The sequence below is a fragment of the Thamnophis sirtalis genome, unplaced genomic scaffold (assembly GCF_051295495.1).
Source record: "Thamnophis sirtalis isolate CommonGarterSnake01/CBP01778 unplaced genomic scaffold, rThaSir2_p1.2 scaffold_1, whole genome shotgun sequence".
Lineage (NCBI taxonomy): Eukaryota > Metazoa > Chordata > Lepidosauria > Squamata > Natricidae > Thamnophis > Thamnophis sirtalis.
Window position 1 is genome coordinate 152,560,842 of NW_028261381.1, and position 18,828 is coordinate 152,579,669.

At 36.9% G+C, this 18,828-nt stretch overlaps 1 protein-coding gene across 1 annotated transcript; it reads left to right on the forward strand.

The window, feature by feature from the left end:
- Positions 1-3,179: 3,179 nt before the first annotated feature.
- NAA30 (N-alpha-acetyltransferase 30, NatC catalytic subunit) lies at positions 3,180-17,704 on the forward strand. Its single transcript, XM_014063724.2, has 5 exons — positions 3,180-3,312; positions 3,466-4,362; positions 8,947-9,070; positions 9,838-9,893; positions 15,907-17,704. The coding sequence occupies exons 2-5, from the start codon at positions 3,469-3,471 to the stop codon at positions 16,042-16,044; spliced, it is 1,212 nt and encodes a 403-aa protein (XP_013919199.2). The 5' UTR covers positions 3,180-3,312; positions 3,466-3,468; the 3' UTR covers positions 16,045-17,704.
- The last annotated feature ends 1,124 nt before the right edge of the window (positions 17,705-18,828 follow it).

Genomic DNA, 18,828 nt, shown 5'->3' on the forward strand with positions numbered 1-18,828 from the left:
TTTTTCACAAATGGTTAAAAACCTACCTGTACTCCCAGGTCTTGGGTTAGGATTTTTGGTGATGGTGATGATATTGGTCTTTTTACATTTTGAAGTTGGTCTTCTGGTCAACTATATTATTATTTCTACTACTGTTTTCTTTCTTATTCTTCTAAATTGTTGTTTTGGTTGGACAACTTCAAAATCGAAATATTAATTTATAAAAAGTTCAAGCTTACAAGTGTCTTTTAAATGCCGAACTAAATATTGACGACAACAGTTCTACTTAGCAAGCACCATATGAAATACACATGTTTCAAGTGAACTTGCATTACTTTGGGCATAAGTTTAGTGTCGCTGAATTATTTCAAAGTGCCTACTTAACACATCTCTGTTTCACACAGGGGCATATTAGTGTCGCTGAATTATTTCAAAGTGCCTACTTAACACATCTCTGTTTCACACAGGGGCATATTAGATGCATTCATACAACTTACATAGCTAGTTGAAATATGCCTTCCTTCTATCAGTCTCCAGCAGTTGGTATTTAATATATGATAATAATTATTTAGGGGACAGTGAACCACCATCAAGATTAGCTATTGATAAATCCATTTCACAGTCCATGAACCTATCTGGTTTCTTTTTTTTAACTTATTTAATTTAGTGGTCATTGCCACCATCTGATGGAGTGAATTCTATAGATGAACTCTGTATTTCTAGTCCTTTTTGCACAATATCACAGACCTCACCCAAGAAGAGGTCATTTCTGACATCACTGCCACCTTTATGACTTCAGACTGAAAGAACATGGCCATTCCAAGCTGAACAGATGAGGCTTTCTTAGGGGAAAACCCCCCACACAAAATGCCCTGTGTATTACAGAGTATCTCAACAATGCAGTAAACACTTTGCAAGTCTCAGGATTATATAAAAGGAGTGAAAAACAGGTAGGTAGCTTTCGCCTATCTTCCAGGTATGTTGAACGGTAGTTTCCAGACCCACATATTTGTGATAGTCACCTGACTGGGATATTTCAGTGGAAATAAGAATCAAATGGAGGAAGCCGGCACTTAATAGCAAATAAATTTACTGACTAGGCCAAATTTCCCCATCTCAAGATTCTCCAAATCCATTGAGTGTAGAAAACTTCAGCAAACACCATCGGTCATTACAGATGCATTCTATAGGCAAATTAAACCAAATGATTTACCTCAGATATTTGGTGAAATATCTGGTTCATACACTTGCAAATTGGGCTGACAGATTTGAGCACAATATTTTTATTTGAACAGTCCTCCACAACCATTTTTCCTGTCTGCTTCCAGTTACATTCCATCCAGTCAATCTTAATTCCTGGGTACTACAGGAACAAGCCTCTGCAGTTTTCTTGGCAACATTTTCATGTGTAGTTTGTCACTGTGTCTTTCTTCCGAGGGCTGAAAGACAGGGACTGGCCCACAGGCACCAAGCTAAAAATCACTAGCATGGTGCCATTCATCGTTGCACCAAACTAGCTCTCTGTTTATCAGAGTGAAGAGAAGGACGAGGGGAGACATGATAGCAATGTTCCAATACTTGAGGGGTTGCCACAGAGAGGAAGGGGTCAAGCTATTTTCAAAAGCACCTGAAGTTCAGACAAGGAATAATGGATGGAAACTGAACAAGGAGAGATTCAACCTAGAAACAAGGAGGAACTTTTTGACAGTGAGAACAATCAACCAATGGAACAGAAGTTGTGTGGGCTTCATCACTTGAGACTTTCAAGAAGAGATTGGACTGCCATTTGTCAGAAATGGTGTAGGGTCTCCTGCTTGAGCGGGGGGTGGGTGGGGTGGACTAGATGACCTATAAGGTCCCTTCCAACTTTGTTAATCTGTTAAAGAGTGGTATCTTTCCAGTTTTCTCTGATGGAAGTGGGAATGAGTGACCATACCCAAAATATGGAAATAATCTCGCATGTCTCCGCTGATTCATATTAAAGAATCTGATCATTCCAAATGCAGGGCTTCCCAAAGTTGGCAACTTTTGAGATGTGAGGATTACCAGAATGGGGAATTCTGGGAGTTGTAGTCCACACATCTTTAAAAGTTGCCAACGTTGAAAAATGCTGACTATATTTCGGGGAGCAGAAGTAGCCTTCCTCCACAGATAAGGCATAATCCTCTCTCCTTAAAAAGTCCCTGCTGTATAGGCTGCCCTGGTGATATACTTCTGCCCAGGGCAGGGGTGGGTTCCTGCCAGTTCTACCCTCTTCTATAGAAGAGGTTCCACAAATCTACAGTGCCATTTAGAAACGGTTCCAGCTCCCTCCCCCTGCCCATCTGTGCATCATCAAGATGAAGAGCGAGAGGAGGAATTCTGGGAGTTGAAGTCCACAAGTCTTAAAGCTGTCAAGTTTGAACACTCCTGGGGTTTTTTTTCTAAAGGGTTAGGGGTGCAAGGGTGTTGTAGCTTAACAGCTTTAAGACTTGCACACTTCAATGCCAGAGTCCCTGAGCCAACATTTTGGTTGCTAAGCAAGAGCGTTAAGTGAGTTCCATCACATTTTACAAGTTGGCCATGCCCACCCAGTCACATGGCTGGCAAGCCACTCCCACAAAGCAGGCCACACATACAGAAGAGGTTCTAAAAAATTTGAAACCCACCACTGGCCCAGGGGTCCCCAAACCTGGCAACTTTAAGACTTGTGGACTTGAACTCTCAGAATTCTGGGAGTTGAAGTCCACAAGTCTTAAAAGTTGCCAAGTTTGAAGACCTTTGCGTCCAGACCTTTTCTGGTAGAAAATGCCTTTCAGCATTCGCTCCTCCGTACCCCCCCCACCCTCGCCTCACTCGAATTTTATTCCCGCCTAGTCGCGCGCTTCATAACGATGTGCGCTTGCGCCGCTCCGCCGATGTCGCCGGAGCCAGCCTTCCATTACAGGAAAGTAACCACAAGTACGGTCTCGTTCTCCCCTTTTTTTCTGACCATAGAGTCTCTTGACTACCACCGCAAGCGGAATGGAGCCAGTGACAATACAGTAGCAAGCCTAGCGGCAAGGCCAGCCGTAAAGCGAGCCGCGATCCGATGTCGCGCGCGGCCTCCTCGGAGGGAAAGGAGCTCGCGAGAAGCCACGCCCCTGACCCCTTTCTCCTTCCTCTCCCTCAGTCCTTCCTCGGGGCCAGTCATAAAGTAAAACGGCGCGAAGTGTCGCGCCTCCTCCCCGCTTCTGGAACCGCGGCGGCGGCCAGGCCTGACAGGAAACCTAGCCGCGCTTTACGGCCGCTGGATGAGGAGGAGCGGAGAAAGGGAGCGGGAGGTGCCGCGGCTGCTGCTGAAGGGACTTTGGGGTGAGGAGGAAGAGGAGGAGGTGGAGGAGGAAGAGGGAACACGCGGGTGGGATTGTGTGAATGGAAAAGGCAAAGGGAAGAGTTGGGCCTTTTTCTTCTGACACTTTCATTCTTTTTCCTTTTCGCTTCCCTCCTTCCTTTTGGTCTCCTCAGGACATGGCCGAGGTACCGCCCGGGCCTAGCAGCCTCCTCGCTTCGCCGCCGGGAGCCGCCGCTGCGCTCCTTTCTCCCTTTCCGGGAACCGCTGAAGAGGAGGAGGAGGAAGAGGAGGACGAAGAGAAAGGAGGAAGGCGTTATTGCAGGAGGGAGGAGGAGGAGGAGGAAGCTGAGGAGGAAGGCATGCGGGAGGGGAGCCTGCCCCGCCGCCGCGTTTGCCAGCCCCATCGCCACTACCATCAGCTCAACGGGCTCATCGTTGGGTCGGACTTGCGGCACTTGCGAAGCTCCCTGAAGGACAAGGTTTTAAGCCACAGCAACGAGAACCAGTGTCCGCCCAATAGCAAGAAAAACAGCAAGGCCACCATCGCCACTGCTCCTGGCAAAACAATGGGACATGGGCAGGAGCCCCAGCATCCCTGCCAGGGAGGGGAACGGGAGACAAGCCCATCTTCACTCAGCAACCACCACCAGGTCCCTTGCCCCCAGGCAAGGACTGCACAGTCCCAGCAGCAACACCACCACCACCACCACCATCATGCTTCTGCTCCCTCTGCTGGGGACAGGAATGGGCTGGTTGGGGGAGGAGAGTTGGAGGAAGGCGAGGAGGACCAGGAGTTGGAAAGGGAAGAGGAGTCCTTGCTACTTCTCTCCAGATCCTTGGCCTCTACCTGCAGTTTGCAAAAATGTTCCATGGGTTCCCATACAGACACTTCCTGGCCCCCCCAGCAGGTGAAGGAGGAGAAAGGGGACCTCACAATACGATATGTCCGATACGAGTCCGAGCTACAGATGCCAGACATCATGAGACTGATCACCAAAGATCTGTCTGAACCCTACTCCATTTACACTTATAGGTATTTTATCCACAACTGGCCTCAGCTTTGCTTTTTGGTAAGTTGGGGGTGCAGACATGATTAAAAATGTGTTGCAAGGTTGAAGGGTAAAAGGAAGAGTGTTGGAGATGGATGGACAGCAGTGGGTGATATGGAGAAAGTTAATAGGGTAAGCAAAATTCTCACATCTGTCATTCACCAGTAGTCAAATTGTGAAATAAATCATACACAAACTAGGTAGTTGTGTGTGGTTTGAATTATGCAGAATTATTCATAAACTTTCCCCCACGTGTACCGTGTAAACTGAAGATTAATCTCTCTATAATTTTGTTCCCAAGATAAAGGAAATTGAATTGTGCTTGGTGAATTTGGAATTACATGTGCTTATTTTTAAATGGTTTGGGGATACTGAGTTATATTGTCATTAGTTTTTAGAGTTCTATCAATGTCTGCCCAGTTAAAATCAGAAGTAATAATGTCTTAGAAAATATTTGAGTTGAAATTTGTACAGTTTTCTATTTGTGGAGCAAATGTTTGACAAGTAAATTAGGATAAATACAATCTTACAGAGCTTCTGAAAAACTCATTTTGGGAATTTTCAGTATGAATATTCCTTGAAACTTCATGGTATTCAATTTTAACTTGGTACCATTTATGTAATTTTAATGTTTTTGTATAAAATTGAAATTGCAACTTATTTTCAGAGATGAAAGCCTACATGTTATGTGCAACATGCTTCTTACCAAATTGTATGTCTTAAATAGACATGATTCTATATACAGAAAGCAGTTCATTCTCCCATAAAAAGGTGAGCATAGATCTTGAACCATAATTGTAAGGAGAGGGTAGTTTGAAAGGAAAAAAGGGAGGATTTCTTAAATGATTCTACCATACTACATCAATTTTTTTAAAAAAAAGATAATTATGTTAGTGTTTCTTATTATTAGCAGACTAAACTGCTATCTACTTAGTCAAATATCAGATTAGCAAGCCTTCCTTTTAAAAAACTGCATGTATATCATACAAGCAACGGAAAAAAGTATGTTTACTTGAAAGTCTTAAGATATCTCTAAAATACTTTACAAATTGAAAGAAAAAATTCAAGTTTGACATGTTTATTTGTGATGTCTACAAACCCTTAATACGGTCATTTTTAAAATTTTCAGTGGGAGAAAATATTCTGAGGATATTTGAGGTATTGAAGCAAAGGCAAAGGAGACAATAAACACGAAAACATGCCTGAATTAGATAGAATGCCATGAAAAAATTAAGATTTGTATAGTAATACATCAGTGTAATATAAATAAATGTTTGTAAAGGGGCATCTCCTTGGGGAAACTTTTGCCCAGCTGGATGAGTTATGTCCAGATTTACAGCTTTCATTTGAAATCTATTTTCCCTTTTGCAAAAAAATGAAAGTAGATAGCAACTATTGTATAAGAATAAGAAAGTCTATTTCTATATTTCTGTTGGTTTGTTTAATGAATGGACCAGTCTAGCAATGACTGGCTTAGACTCTAAAAGAAAAGTTTACAGTTTTTCCCCTATGCTGTCTCATGAAAAACAATTCAGAAATCCAAACTTTGCTGTACAATGTTTCAGTATTGGCATATCATCTCTACAGCAAACTAGGAACAAAAATAAGAGTTGGAAATGTAACAAACTCTATTTTTATTTTTAAATATAGTCCTGACCTTGTAAAAACAAAAAGTGAGATGACAAAAAAGTTTACAAATGGTTATATATGTTTGTCTACTTAGCAAAAACTTAAAAAATAACTCAGAATCATTATGCCAGTCCCATTCTTATTAGTTTAATATGAGTGTAGGGGATATAGTGATGTTTGGTAACTTTCAAAGTCTTCAACAATGTTTTCTTGATGTTTTGGATTATTAATGAATATTCTAGTATTGCAGGGTGTTAAAGGTTAATGTAGTAGCATTGTAGTTAATTAAGAACCGGAAGGGTTACTTGTATATGCTCTGTTAAGCAAGACTGCAACTTGTCCTTCTAGGCTCCCTTTAGGTAGGGACTATCATCAAACCAGGATGCAATATGAAGGAATATGGTGTGTTGATGCTCAAAATTATTGTTTTCCATATATTATGAAGAACATGTTTTGTGAAAATACCAATATCCCTATGTGATATGAGGAGAACTTATAGATTGCCTGCAAACTAGGCCAAAGATCTTTACATACTTGAAAGAAGCTAGGGGAATATTTGCTTATTAAGTTTTCCCTCCAAAATTACTTTCAAGGCATCTAGAAATTATTTACCTTTTGATTGCTCAGGTACACCATCATATTATCTGGATTAAACATTATTCAAATATTGATTAATAATATATTGGTGATCATATTAGTATTTTAGTATTTGGATAGCTAGCTTTGATTTTAACTTTTAAGGATTTTAACATAGTCGGAAAGCTCAAAAACATTCACATATTATCTGGATATTGGCAATATGTGTATTATATTGGTAATAATACTGGTATTTTAATATTTGAATAGCAAGCTTTGATTTCAACCTTTAAGGTTTTTGGAATACTTGGAAAATTACTCTCCCAGATGTACTCATTGGAATAGAAGAAGTAAAAGTCCTAAAGGGTCTTCCCTAGAACTGTTTGGAACACAGTTCCTCAATTCTTTAATTCTAAATGCATATCTGTTGGTATACAAAAGCAAATCTGACAAAACTGAAATCAGTCCGTTCTCAGTTTGTATTATTGATTCAGTCTGATTTTCACATGGCATATGTGATTTCCCCCTCTTACATGGATTCTCTCCTGCTGTGTTTTTCTATGGCTGGGATAATGTAATAAATTATGGTTAATGTGCCTTCAAAAAAAGGGGAAAAAAGCTGAGGACTTGATGGTGCATTGACAAACATAAGCCAAGAGGAGGTAGTCTGTCGCATATATCTGACTTTATTTGATTTAGGTAGTGAAGTATATAAATTGGAACGTCTAGAAAATATTTAGGAAGCAATTCCAAAATGCTTTTTTTAGAGTTGTCTTCTCGGAAGGATATAAAAAATCCTTTGATTTCTGAGGATTACATACTGATCACTCATAGCAATAGGAATAGATTATCTTAACCCTGGTTTGGAATACTCAGGCATTGATCTTTTCAGTTATTGCTGCTTCACTGCCCTTTCTATCAGAAATTATTGCCTGATCAGTCTAAGTTTGATCTAATCTGAATCTAATGCTCATTTCTTTAATTTATCAAATTTTTGACATATATAATTAATTTACCTACATAACTTAGACCTACCTTCATTTTTAGGCGAAAATATGGATTCTGGCACATAAGGGTGTTTCAGAATCTTAAGATTCTAAATGAGATTCCAGAATAAAGTTTTTATTCTTGACTTGCATGAAACATGGTCAATAATCTTGACTCATGGTATGAGCAAGATGCTTCTTTGCAGCAACAATCGGTTCTGTAAGCATGATAAATACATGCTTAACTTGAATCATATTAAAAATCATGCAGGTTGAACAGCTGTGTTAACCATCTATATGTTTCTTGATTTTACTGCATGCATCTAATGCAAAAAGTAGATCAGAAAAAAATGAAAGTTAAGTTTCAGCTAAAATGTCACCTACAGCGGTAACTAGAGTCAATATATTTTGCCAGGATTTACGACATTTTCTTTTTTCAGTTCTTTTTCCGATCTCAACATTCTAAGTTATGTATTTTTATAAGAGGATAAAAATTGATGTTAGTACTTTTTGTCAGATCTACCAAGAGAAACATATTTTGAAACTGACAACTGTAAAATATAGAAAAGTACATATATCTCGCAATATCTATGTATAAAAGAATCATGCAATGGATTTGTCAGTAATAACTTTATGAAGCCTAAAAATTTAAAATGTGCTCACTAAAAATTATATTTTAAAATTTATCTACATATCGTAATCTTTGGCTATTGAAATTACAAGGCCATTTCTTTTTTTATATTTCAGTTATTTCAGCTCTAATATAGCTCTTATTAGAAATGCTGATTGATCAATATTTCAGTTATGTACTTTCTCCTTGGAATGTAATAATTCTGTTCCTCATAAAAGTAAAAGATCCATTCTCAAAGAATAGAAAAGAATCACTGAAGAGTAATTCAAACTACACTGAGATACTGGATAAAATACTGTGTAAGGTCCAGGCCAAACAGGCTAAAGATAACATTTAGAATACTAAATATTATAAACACAGGTAGTTTGCACAGCTTCCTAACTTGTATGCCTCTTACACAAGCCCTTTAGAAGATTTGTGAAGCTTTCTTAAATAGCATAGATTTTTTTAAAAAGCAATAAAGAGAAGAAAGGCACCCTGAGTACATAAAAGATGCATCTATCCATTCTGGAGCAGTTTCTTATTCACTATTAGCCCTTTGTGATAGCAAATTAATACACTATGCATGTGTCTGGGCAGATATTTGTGCTCTTACAACTTAACATCTAAGCCAAGGAGTATAATTACTTTTCCAAGAAACTAATTTAAACTTCTGTTAATAAAGTTTTTGGGAATTTCCAAGATGGGATCTTTTTTAAAATGTGTCTATAAAATTGTGATTTTATGGCACTGTGTGTTAGCCTTAACCTACAAGATGTGTTTGGTTTTTGTTTTGTTTTTAAGGCAATGGTAGGTGATGAGTGCGTAGGTGCAATCGTCTGCAAGTTGGACATGCACAAAAAGATGTTTCGTAGAGGTTATATAGCCATGTTAGCGGTGGATTCCAAATACAGAAGAAAAGGCATAGGTAAGAATAGCAGTTGCATCTTTTTGAAGCCTTCTGAAAGTAATATACTTTCAGTTAGCTATTGCTTTGAGGTAAATATTTTTATATAAAATTGCCTTTCTTTGGGGCAATTAATTTAATCATTTTTTTTTCAAATGAAGCACTCTGCTATTGCAGCTCATGAGTCCGTATTCTGTGGATATCCACTTTGAACTCATCACTGACCCTATCATACAGTTCTGCTGCAGTGATGTTGACAAGACAAACATGCCTTGCATTTGTGAAATATATTCTCTTTAGGTTGGCTGCTTTCTCTTGTGAGCCACCACTGTATATAAGAGATTCACAGGTTAAAAGGAGACTGGGGACAGAAATTTAACCCATTAATGGAAAGGAATATGCATGATTTTATTACTTATTCTGTACCCCATTACTTCTATACCCCATTGGTTCCCTTACTTTACAGTACACTATGTTGTGGCAGGCTAAGTGAAACTGCCTCTGGAAACTGCTATGCAAATTTTTGTCAGTGCTAAAGAATAATCCTAAATAAGATCTTTGAATGTTGTGCCATGATACCTCATTTATACTTAACATGAAAAATGTGAGTGTTTGGATTTCCTTCCCTCTCCCTTACGAGACAATTTTTATTAAATGTGTAGACTATCATATTACTAATTGTTATTTCTTAAATTATGCATGTGTTGGAAGATAGGACACAGATTAGTTCATGCTGTAATAATTTGTACTTGAAGTTTAATTTTTTTTGTTTTTTATTTGTATTCCAGGTACAAACTTGGTTAAGAAAGCTATTTACGCCATGGTAGAAGGAGATTGTGATGAGGTAATTATTTTGTTTCTTTGAAGGAACTTTGTTTTTCTCCCTTGTTTCATTTGAAGCTGTTTTTCCAAATGCAGTTTACTATGTAAGCAAGGCTTCGGTTTAAGTAAAATATACTGAATATTATACTGAATGTTTTCTAGGACTCCAAAGAATACATTTGACTTCTTTGGACTGTGCAGAAAAATACATGAAATCTGACTTTACATGAGCAAAAACCCTAAACAGATCTAGATAATAATATAAATGACCTGAAGTAGTGATTTGAGCTTGCATCGTATAGTAAACGTTTATGATATTTGGGGGATATAGTACATGAAAATGAGGTAGCATGTAAATTACAGAAACCCATTCCGGCTGCCTTGTCACCTGGGTAATAAGGACCATGTTAGGTGTTGGATTTCCTGGACATCTGGTGAAAAGTAAGCTACAGGACTCAGGATTGTTGGCTGAGCAACCAGGGCTAGCAGCTGCAGAACTACTGGAAGGAAAGGTGTTTTCCCATCACAAACATACAGTGATTGAAAACAAAGAAATAATGATCTGTTATTACAGCTTAAGTCCAACAAGAGAATTTTTGAAATGAGCATACCAGTTCTGGAAAGAACAACATCCAGAAACAGAAACAACAGAACAGAGGCTAGCAGATCAATATCAGTTTATAATATGAAATGAAGTATTCACAGAAACAGAATTGCAAGAATTGCAAAAGTCTACCGAGGACAAAGAAATCAAAGCCTTGCCAGAAGTAATTCAGATTATAAAGGCAGACTAAGGGGAGTTGGCAGTTAGAGGAAGCCAGCACAGCTATAGAATTGTTTTCATTTGGAAACCAGGCACCCTCTATTCTGCCTCAGAAAGAACAAAGCCCTCTAACTAAAGAACTAGAAGAATTGAAACAAAGAATAAGAGCATCTAGAACAGCACAAAAACAATAGAATAAGGTTGCCTGCATTGAAACTTGTTCCAAAGAAACAGCTAGCATAAGCATTAAAAGATGCCAATGCTGTAATATTAAATATAAGCACCAGCTCATTGCATGAAACAAACCAACTAATATATAGCACATCTACAGTTATAACTGAATATCTAGGATGCAAAATCAACAAAGAAGGAAAAAAAGCCACACAGTGTACCACCAAAATAGAAGATCAGGCTGGAAAATAAATTAGCAAACTGAGATCAGATGCAAGTAAGCTAGAACAGATGGGGGGAAAAAACCCCAAGAAGAACATTAAATAATACCTAATCAAGAAATACCATGTAGAAACAAAAGTTCAAAGAACACTGGAAATAATAAAGTAGCAAATAACAGCCAAGAAAATTAGCAGATACAAAACCTGAATTGAAAATTGTAGGCAGAATCTCCAATTTTAATCCAACCAGAAAGGTTTCTATCAGTCCATTAGTGGTGATACACCAGTGAATCAGTCAGCACCTGATAAGGAAGAAACTGCAGTTTTTGGGTGAATATATGGAGTAACTCAAAGAAATATAGCAAAAACACAGCTTGGTTAAAGAAGGTGAATAAGAATGAAAAAAGATGAAATGAAAGAACTTGTAATAACAGCAGAAATGGTGGAGAAAAGAGCAAGGAAGGTCAAGAATGCTCAGCACCAGGTAAATATGAATTGCATAGATTTTGGTTGAAGCTTCTGATTAGTTTATACCCACTTGTTGCCAAGCAGTTTAACAGTGTACTGCAAGAAAGTGAAATTGAAGAGTTACTAACATCTTGGATAACCTACCTGAAAGTTCCAGCAAAAGAGGCAGCACCAGGTAACTATACGCAATTACTTGCTTAACAGCAAATTTTAAAATTGTTAACTAGTGTGTTGCTGATGCAGTCCCACAGCATCTAGATAAAAACAAGCTCTCTCCACCTGAACAGAAAGGAAACTACCCCAACAGCAGAAGAACAAAAGATAAACTCCTAATTGACAAGATGACTCTGGAAAACTGCAAGAGAAAGAAAACCAAATTGAATGTAGCATGGATTGATTACAATAAGTCATTGAATTCCCTACCACATGATTGAATAATCAAGTGCCAAGAAATAAGAGGAGTCAGTAGAAACATCAGAAGTTTTATAAAAAGATTGATGGCAAAGTGGAAGACATAGTTGTTAATCAATAGTGATAGATTGGAATCTAAAACACAAAGCAACCCAAATATGCCCCAATAAAGCCGTAGTTGTCTCAATCAAAATATTCCTGATCCTATCATTGCTGCGTCAGATATAATTTTTCAATACTGTCTGTAAAGTCCATAATTATGAGTGTCAGATCATTATCAACCATTGTTTATGGTGGGTATCAGAGCAAATACTCTACATTCATAGAATTATAGTGTTAGAAGAGAGCATTTAAGTCATAAAGTTATATCTCCTACTCACTGGAGGAATCCAAATTCCCTCATAGATGGCTATTTAACTTTCACTTGAAAGTATCTAAAGAAGAAAAGCCCACCACTTTTCTAGGTACATAGTTCTAGAATTGAACTGCTCTTGTGGTTGGTGGTTTTTTTGTCTAACATTTAATCAGAATCTTTCTTCTGTGACTTGAATTCATTATTTCATCATCTGAACTCCAGATGTCAGATTTAATCTTCTAAAAATAATAAATACATAAATAATATACCTTTCCGGTATTTAAAGAGTGCCATCATATTTCCTTCACTCCTGTCTTCTCAAGTTTAAATAAATCCATCTCTTAATCTTATAAGAATTAGTTTTCTAAATCGTCTGATCATCAACTTTGCTCATCTTCTGATCATCTTCCTTGAATCTGTTTCTGATCTGTTTAAATTCTTAACAGAGTGATTCCAGAATTTTACATAGTATTCAAGGCAAACTCTTACAAATGCATAAAAAAGAATGATTACATTCATAATTGGAAAAAAATGGTGTGCCAAAAGAGTTGATTTTAGGTAGTACAAACTCAAAACACATTCAAAATGATTTGGTTCATATATGTCATAAAATGGAATTTAGTTGCAGCTATGGGACAAAACACAGTGATTCTACACAGAAATAGCTGTGGGGTTGGATGAAGCAGGAAAAAACCATGGTTAGCAGTAATAGTTGAGCAGTGGGAGGAAAGATCCTATAGAGGCATGTTAGTGGGATATCCTAGTCTTTGATGATCAATAGCAACTGAGGGAAGGAAGGGATAAAAAGAGCTGGAAGGCTGCTCTTTAAAATCCTTAAAATTGAAAAATGTGTTTAACTCATCTTTAGTCATCCTTAAAATTAAGAATGTTTGCATTACCAATTTCCCCCACTCATTGTGCTACTTCTACTTTCTTGACTTTTATTTTCTTTATTTTTAAAAATCAAGTCAAAGGTAGTTTGTGTCTTCCATCTTTTTTAAAAAAAATTGAAAACAAACAAAATAGAACTAGCCAAAATTATTATAAAATGATTCTTCATAACAACGTATTTTTGTAAAGCCTTACTGGAAATTCACATTCCTTGAGTATCTAGAAAGCAAGAAATATTCAGAATACTATTAAAACGTGAATGTCAGCATTGTTCTTTAAAGAGAAGGTGATTTGGCAGGACTTGTTCAGAGAGTTTTCTAGTAGCAACATCCAGCATTTCAGGTCCTTAGGCCTAACTAACTAACTGCAATAGCAGTTAGACTTATATGCCGCTTCATAGGGCTTTCAGCCCTCTCTAAGTGATTTACAGAGTCAGCATATCGCCCCCACAGTCTGGGTCCTCATTTCACCCACCTCGGAAGGATGGAAGGCTGAGTCAACCTTGAGCCGGTGAGATTAGAACTGCTGAACTGCAGATAACAGTCAGCTGAAGTGGCCTGCAGTACTGCACCCTAACCACTGCGCCACCTCGGCTATTTTTACTAGGGGGAAAAAATGAAATGTATGATGCTGCTTTTATTTATGCTCATGGTATTTTTCTTATAATACCACTTATTTAGACATAAAATTAATAATTGTGCTAGTAGATTTAATAGAAGATTTTGCAATTTTTGCCTTCAGATAAACTCCTAGCAATTACCTGGATAAGTCCTTGTAGTTTTCTTGGCAACGTTTTGGAAGTGGCTTTCTACTTCTGATTTTCTCTCAAGAATTTAAAGTGTATAAGTAGTCTTTGACCAGTTGGGGCCACAAATTAGGCTGCTAAATGATACAGTCATTAAGCAAATTATCATGTGACTGGATTTGATTTTGCAACCATCTTTTCTATGGTTGTTAAGTGAATCCATGATCATTAAGTGGCTTTCCCAGCTGACTTTGTTTGGCAGAGGCCGGCTGGGAAAGTTGTAAATTGCAGTTCCATGACAAGATTCTGCAACCTTTGTGAATGTAAGCTGATTGCCAAGTGCCTAAATTGCAATGACCATAGGGATGTGTTGTTATAACTTCAAAGTCAGTTTATAAGTCACTTTTTTGAGGCTACACTAATTTTGAACATTGTGAAATGAACTATTGTAAGACTAACTGAAATAAGACTAATCATAAACTTTGTTATGGCTTAATGTAATATAAGCAGTAACATTAGTTCATGTCATTAAAACTTGTAAAAAACTCTTCAGTGAAGAAAACCAGTGACTGCTAACAGTTATCTAATCACTTTTTCTTGGTTGCAACGAGATGTAAATATTCTGGAAACCCCACTCTCTTAAATCAATTATTAGTTTGCTCTTTTGTGGATAGATTTCAGAAATATATTTGATTTTTAGTCTTCCACACAATATCAGTTCCTTTTAACATTATTATGTAAATGATGTGCTTCTAGATTGCTCAGTAATACAGTATCTGAGCAGTATTCAAACATAAGCTCTATTAAGTATAGGGTTTTCCGTATATTTTATTTCTATATAGTTCTCCCTGCAAATAGGAGTCAGCATTTTAGAAGAAGGTAATATTAAATAAAGTATTACAATGAAACCAACACTACTTACCAACAATAAATACTAATTTTCAAATTAGAAAATCAAACCCAGAAAAAAGGTATAAATACAGAGCCTGGTTCTGGATTAGTTGCCTGCCCAACCAAACATATCTTCAATATTTTCTGCAAGAGGAATGGACAGCAGGGAAACACTTCTTGTGAGCAACATCACTATAGTTGCCTTACTTTTCCTCATTGCATTGTGAGTCAAAATTATCAGTGGTAACACAAAGTGATCTTCCTAACTGACATGAATGGTATGGGTATGGTGTTGGGTGAGATAATCATATTAAGTATTTATCATTTTAATTGGATTAACTTTGCCATAGGATATTATCTGATTTCGTAGTTCTAAGAATGCAGGATCTTTCTTTGTTCTAGAAATCTAACTGCAAGTTTGTATACACTAAAATTATTATTTTAATTATTTTATCTTTACCCCCAACTTTCTTCTGAAGAATTCAGGACAGCATGAAAATTGCTTTCTCCATTTTTATCTTCAAAAGACATTACTCACATTATTAATTTTATTGCAGTCATTAACTAGCATAGTTGTGAAAAATTAAGCTGAGAGTATAGTGAGCTAACTAGATCCTTTTAATTTATTTTTTCTATTTATATTCCAATTTTCAAAAGGCTAATTCTTCCAAAATAGCATGTAAGCATCATTAGTACATAATTTGTTCATACCTTAATAAATAACATAAATATATGGCAATCCTCCTGAGATTATTGATAGTAAAACACAGAGAGCTACCTCTGGGATCCTGGATCCAGGGAGAGTTCAAGAACCTTATGGAATGTCTTTTTAATGCCAGGGAACTTGTAAGTATAAATAATTGCAAGCTGTACTATAACATTTGGTCAAGAAGCTTGTTTTCACTTTAATATGCAACTCAACTTGGGCTAGAAACTCAAGCGTTGGACTAAGATTGAGTTGGGGATCGGTTGGTCTGGGCACTTGGGTGGGAAACATATTTCTGTTTGTATTTTTATGGTTTGTTGTGAACTGCTTAAAATCTACATGAGCCTAGGCAGCCATATACGTAAGTCTTGCAAATAAATTAAAAGCATTGAAAAATATGTCTTATTTTTCAGGTTGTCCTGGAGACTGAGATCACGAACAAGTCTGCATTGAAACTTTATGAAAATCTTGGCTTTGTGCGAGACAAGAGGTTGTTCAGATACTATTTAAATGGAGTTGATGCATTGCGTCTTAAACTTTGGCTGCGTTAATTGGAGGACTTTTCTTCTCAACAAACATGGCAGCAGCATCTTCTGCATTCAATGCAATTTGTGTGGAATTGCTTTGCAGTTGGACATAATAACTTCCATACAGCTCTTCTTTGTGAGTGTCTCATCGAGCATTGCACCTAAATTGTTGCACTGTGTGGCATGGCACATCTTGTTCTGAATTTACAACAGGTTGTTTCAGACTTCAAATCCTCTTGGTAACCAGGAAGATGTGCCAATAGGTAGCCAAGAGCTCCTCTTTTCATTTGCAAGTCTACTGACTCCTGTTATATAAATGGTGAACATTTTATCAAGAATCTGTGTATACAGAACAAAACCTTTTTTTTTTGTTTAAGAGAGAAAGAAAAGCCAATGTAATTGTAAAATTCTATAAGTATACTAACATTTCATACAAATCTCACCATAGTTTTTTTTTCCCTGGGGAAAATAAAAATTACTTCAACTTTAGGTTTTATTTTTCAATATTGAAGTTTCCATTCTTAAATATTGGTACCTCAGTGATTAGTGGATGAAAAAAATGTATTGTAGGGTTGGGTGTGTGTTACATCGAGTAACGGTAACAATTAAATTGCGTCTGCCAGTGCCTGTAGAAATACGTATATTTGTCTCCACTGCTAATTTGAGTGCATGCTTTCTTTTCTTGATTTTTTTTTTGTCTTTGCAAGAATGGCTTTTATTTAAATTCTGGATTTGATAATAAATTATTTAATGTATCATTTGGACAGAACTCCCATGTGAGGGCTTAAGAAGCCCTTGTCTTACAGTAAAAAGTCTAAGCTATTTTTCAAAAGAACAATTTTGAGTAGCTGCTAAAAGGGAGTCTGATGCACTTTTTCCTTTAAAGAGAGAGAGAGGGATCTTTTTAAAAAGCAAACAAATTAATGTAATCTGGATTAATTTTTATTTAATTAGAATTATCACTAGAATAGCTAAAGAACCGTTATTTTTAAACAGTTGAATGAATTTAAATTCTGCTTGGACTCATGCTTATCTTCCATGTTATAAAAATGCTTCGGTCTTCAGTTCTTGGTTTTGAAAATGAATTTCAAACCGCAATACTATGTTTGTTCTTTAGCTGCTTTCACTTTATTTTTTTATTTTAGAAAAGCCAAATCTCTTGCAGTTTTATTTTATTTTTCTGAATCATTTGACAGAGGAGTGTCCAAAGGTTGGTTTTGAGTTCTTCCCTCTTTTTAAAATCTACTACATGAGCTTGTATTCTTTTTCACCAGTTACACTGTGTACTTCTGTCTGTCAGTGCAATATGTAAAGCAACTCACTTCTTTTTGGCAGTTCAGCAATGACAGCATTAGTATATAATATATAAAAGCAAAACAAAAGATTGATCCCAAGTAACTCATGGGAAAAAAATTCTATTGATAGGAAACCCTTCAGAATTCAAGTTTGCCTTACTGTGTAATATGTTAAGTTCAATCGATCATTTTATAAAACGGTTTAAGTTACTGTAAATTTGAGAGGACTTTACCTCTAGTCCCCCTCTGGAGAAGAATACCCATTCTGGATAGTTTAGCAAATTTAAAGGAAGGCCATCCTTATTTTGCACAGTCTGAGCATCTCCCCCACTATGTATAAGTTGTGAATTGTATTTGGGAAAAAAATAAAGGATTTTAATTTAAAACTGGCACTTATCTCCTGATATATTTTGTGTAGTGTATTTCATCCACTTGATGGTTGAATTTAAGATCTTAGCAACTTTCTGCCCTGTTTGCAGCACCAGGCTTGAACAGCAGATAATTGAATGCTGAGCGCCATCAAATATTTCAACCATGCCCTTTTTAGCTCTAGTGTAGTCTTCCTGGTTGGCTATATTTACTTCATCTGGAAGGTGTCAGACTGCAGAAAGTCCTTCTAAACCACCAGGTAAGCCCAGTTTGCAATCCATTGAAATGTTTAGAGAATGGGGCAATAATGCTAAATTGTGATGCACAGTCCTGTGATAACATCAGACTGGAAACTTTGTTTTTAATTACTTACATTTGTATATAAAAAAATATAAGTTTCCTGCAAATGAACCAGAAAAATTAGAGAATGCTCCTAAGTATTAATTGTTTTCAGGAGAATTCTTGTGTTCATTCCTTTTCTGCTTCTTTGACTCTAGTTAACAAAGTGTCCATGTTCTGGATTAATGTGTTGGTGGTACTTGAATGTGTTATAATAGGAGGGGTTTTCCTAAGATTTAAATCAACAATGAAGATCCTTATTGTTTAATTCATAAGCCTTCACTGCTTTAAAATACCTATTAAATAGAATATGAAATAATTAGGAAATTAGATTTCAGACTAGAAAAATCTCTAAGAAAAGTTGTATACCATATTATTTTTTGACTTTCAGTATAAACTCATTGCTTTTTTTTAAAAAAAAAGACAATCAGAAGATAGGTTTAAGGCTAGTTTTCTGGATGACCTGAAATAAACATTTCTATGTGTTCCCTCATTCTTCCCTCCCACCCAAAAAAACCCAATTCTTGTGCAAATGCTAAAATGAAAGTAGCGGAGAAGATATTGTATTGTATTGTATTTATTTGTCTTGTATGCCGCCCACTCCCGAAGGACTCCAGGCGGCTCACAATAGACAAGGGAAGGGGGAAGACTAGACAAAGACAACACTTTAAAACAAAACCGCAACATTCACAATTTCTGCGGGGCTGGATGTTTCACAGGCCCCCCCGGCCTGCTGGAGCAGCCAGGACTTGGTGGCTTTGCGGAAAGCCGGGAGGGTCGTAAGGGTCCGGATCTCGACAGGGAG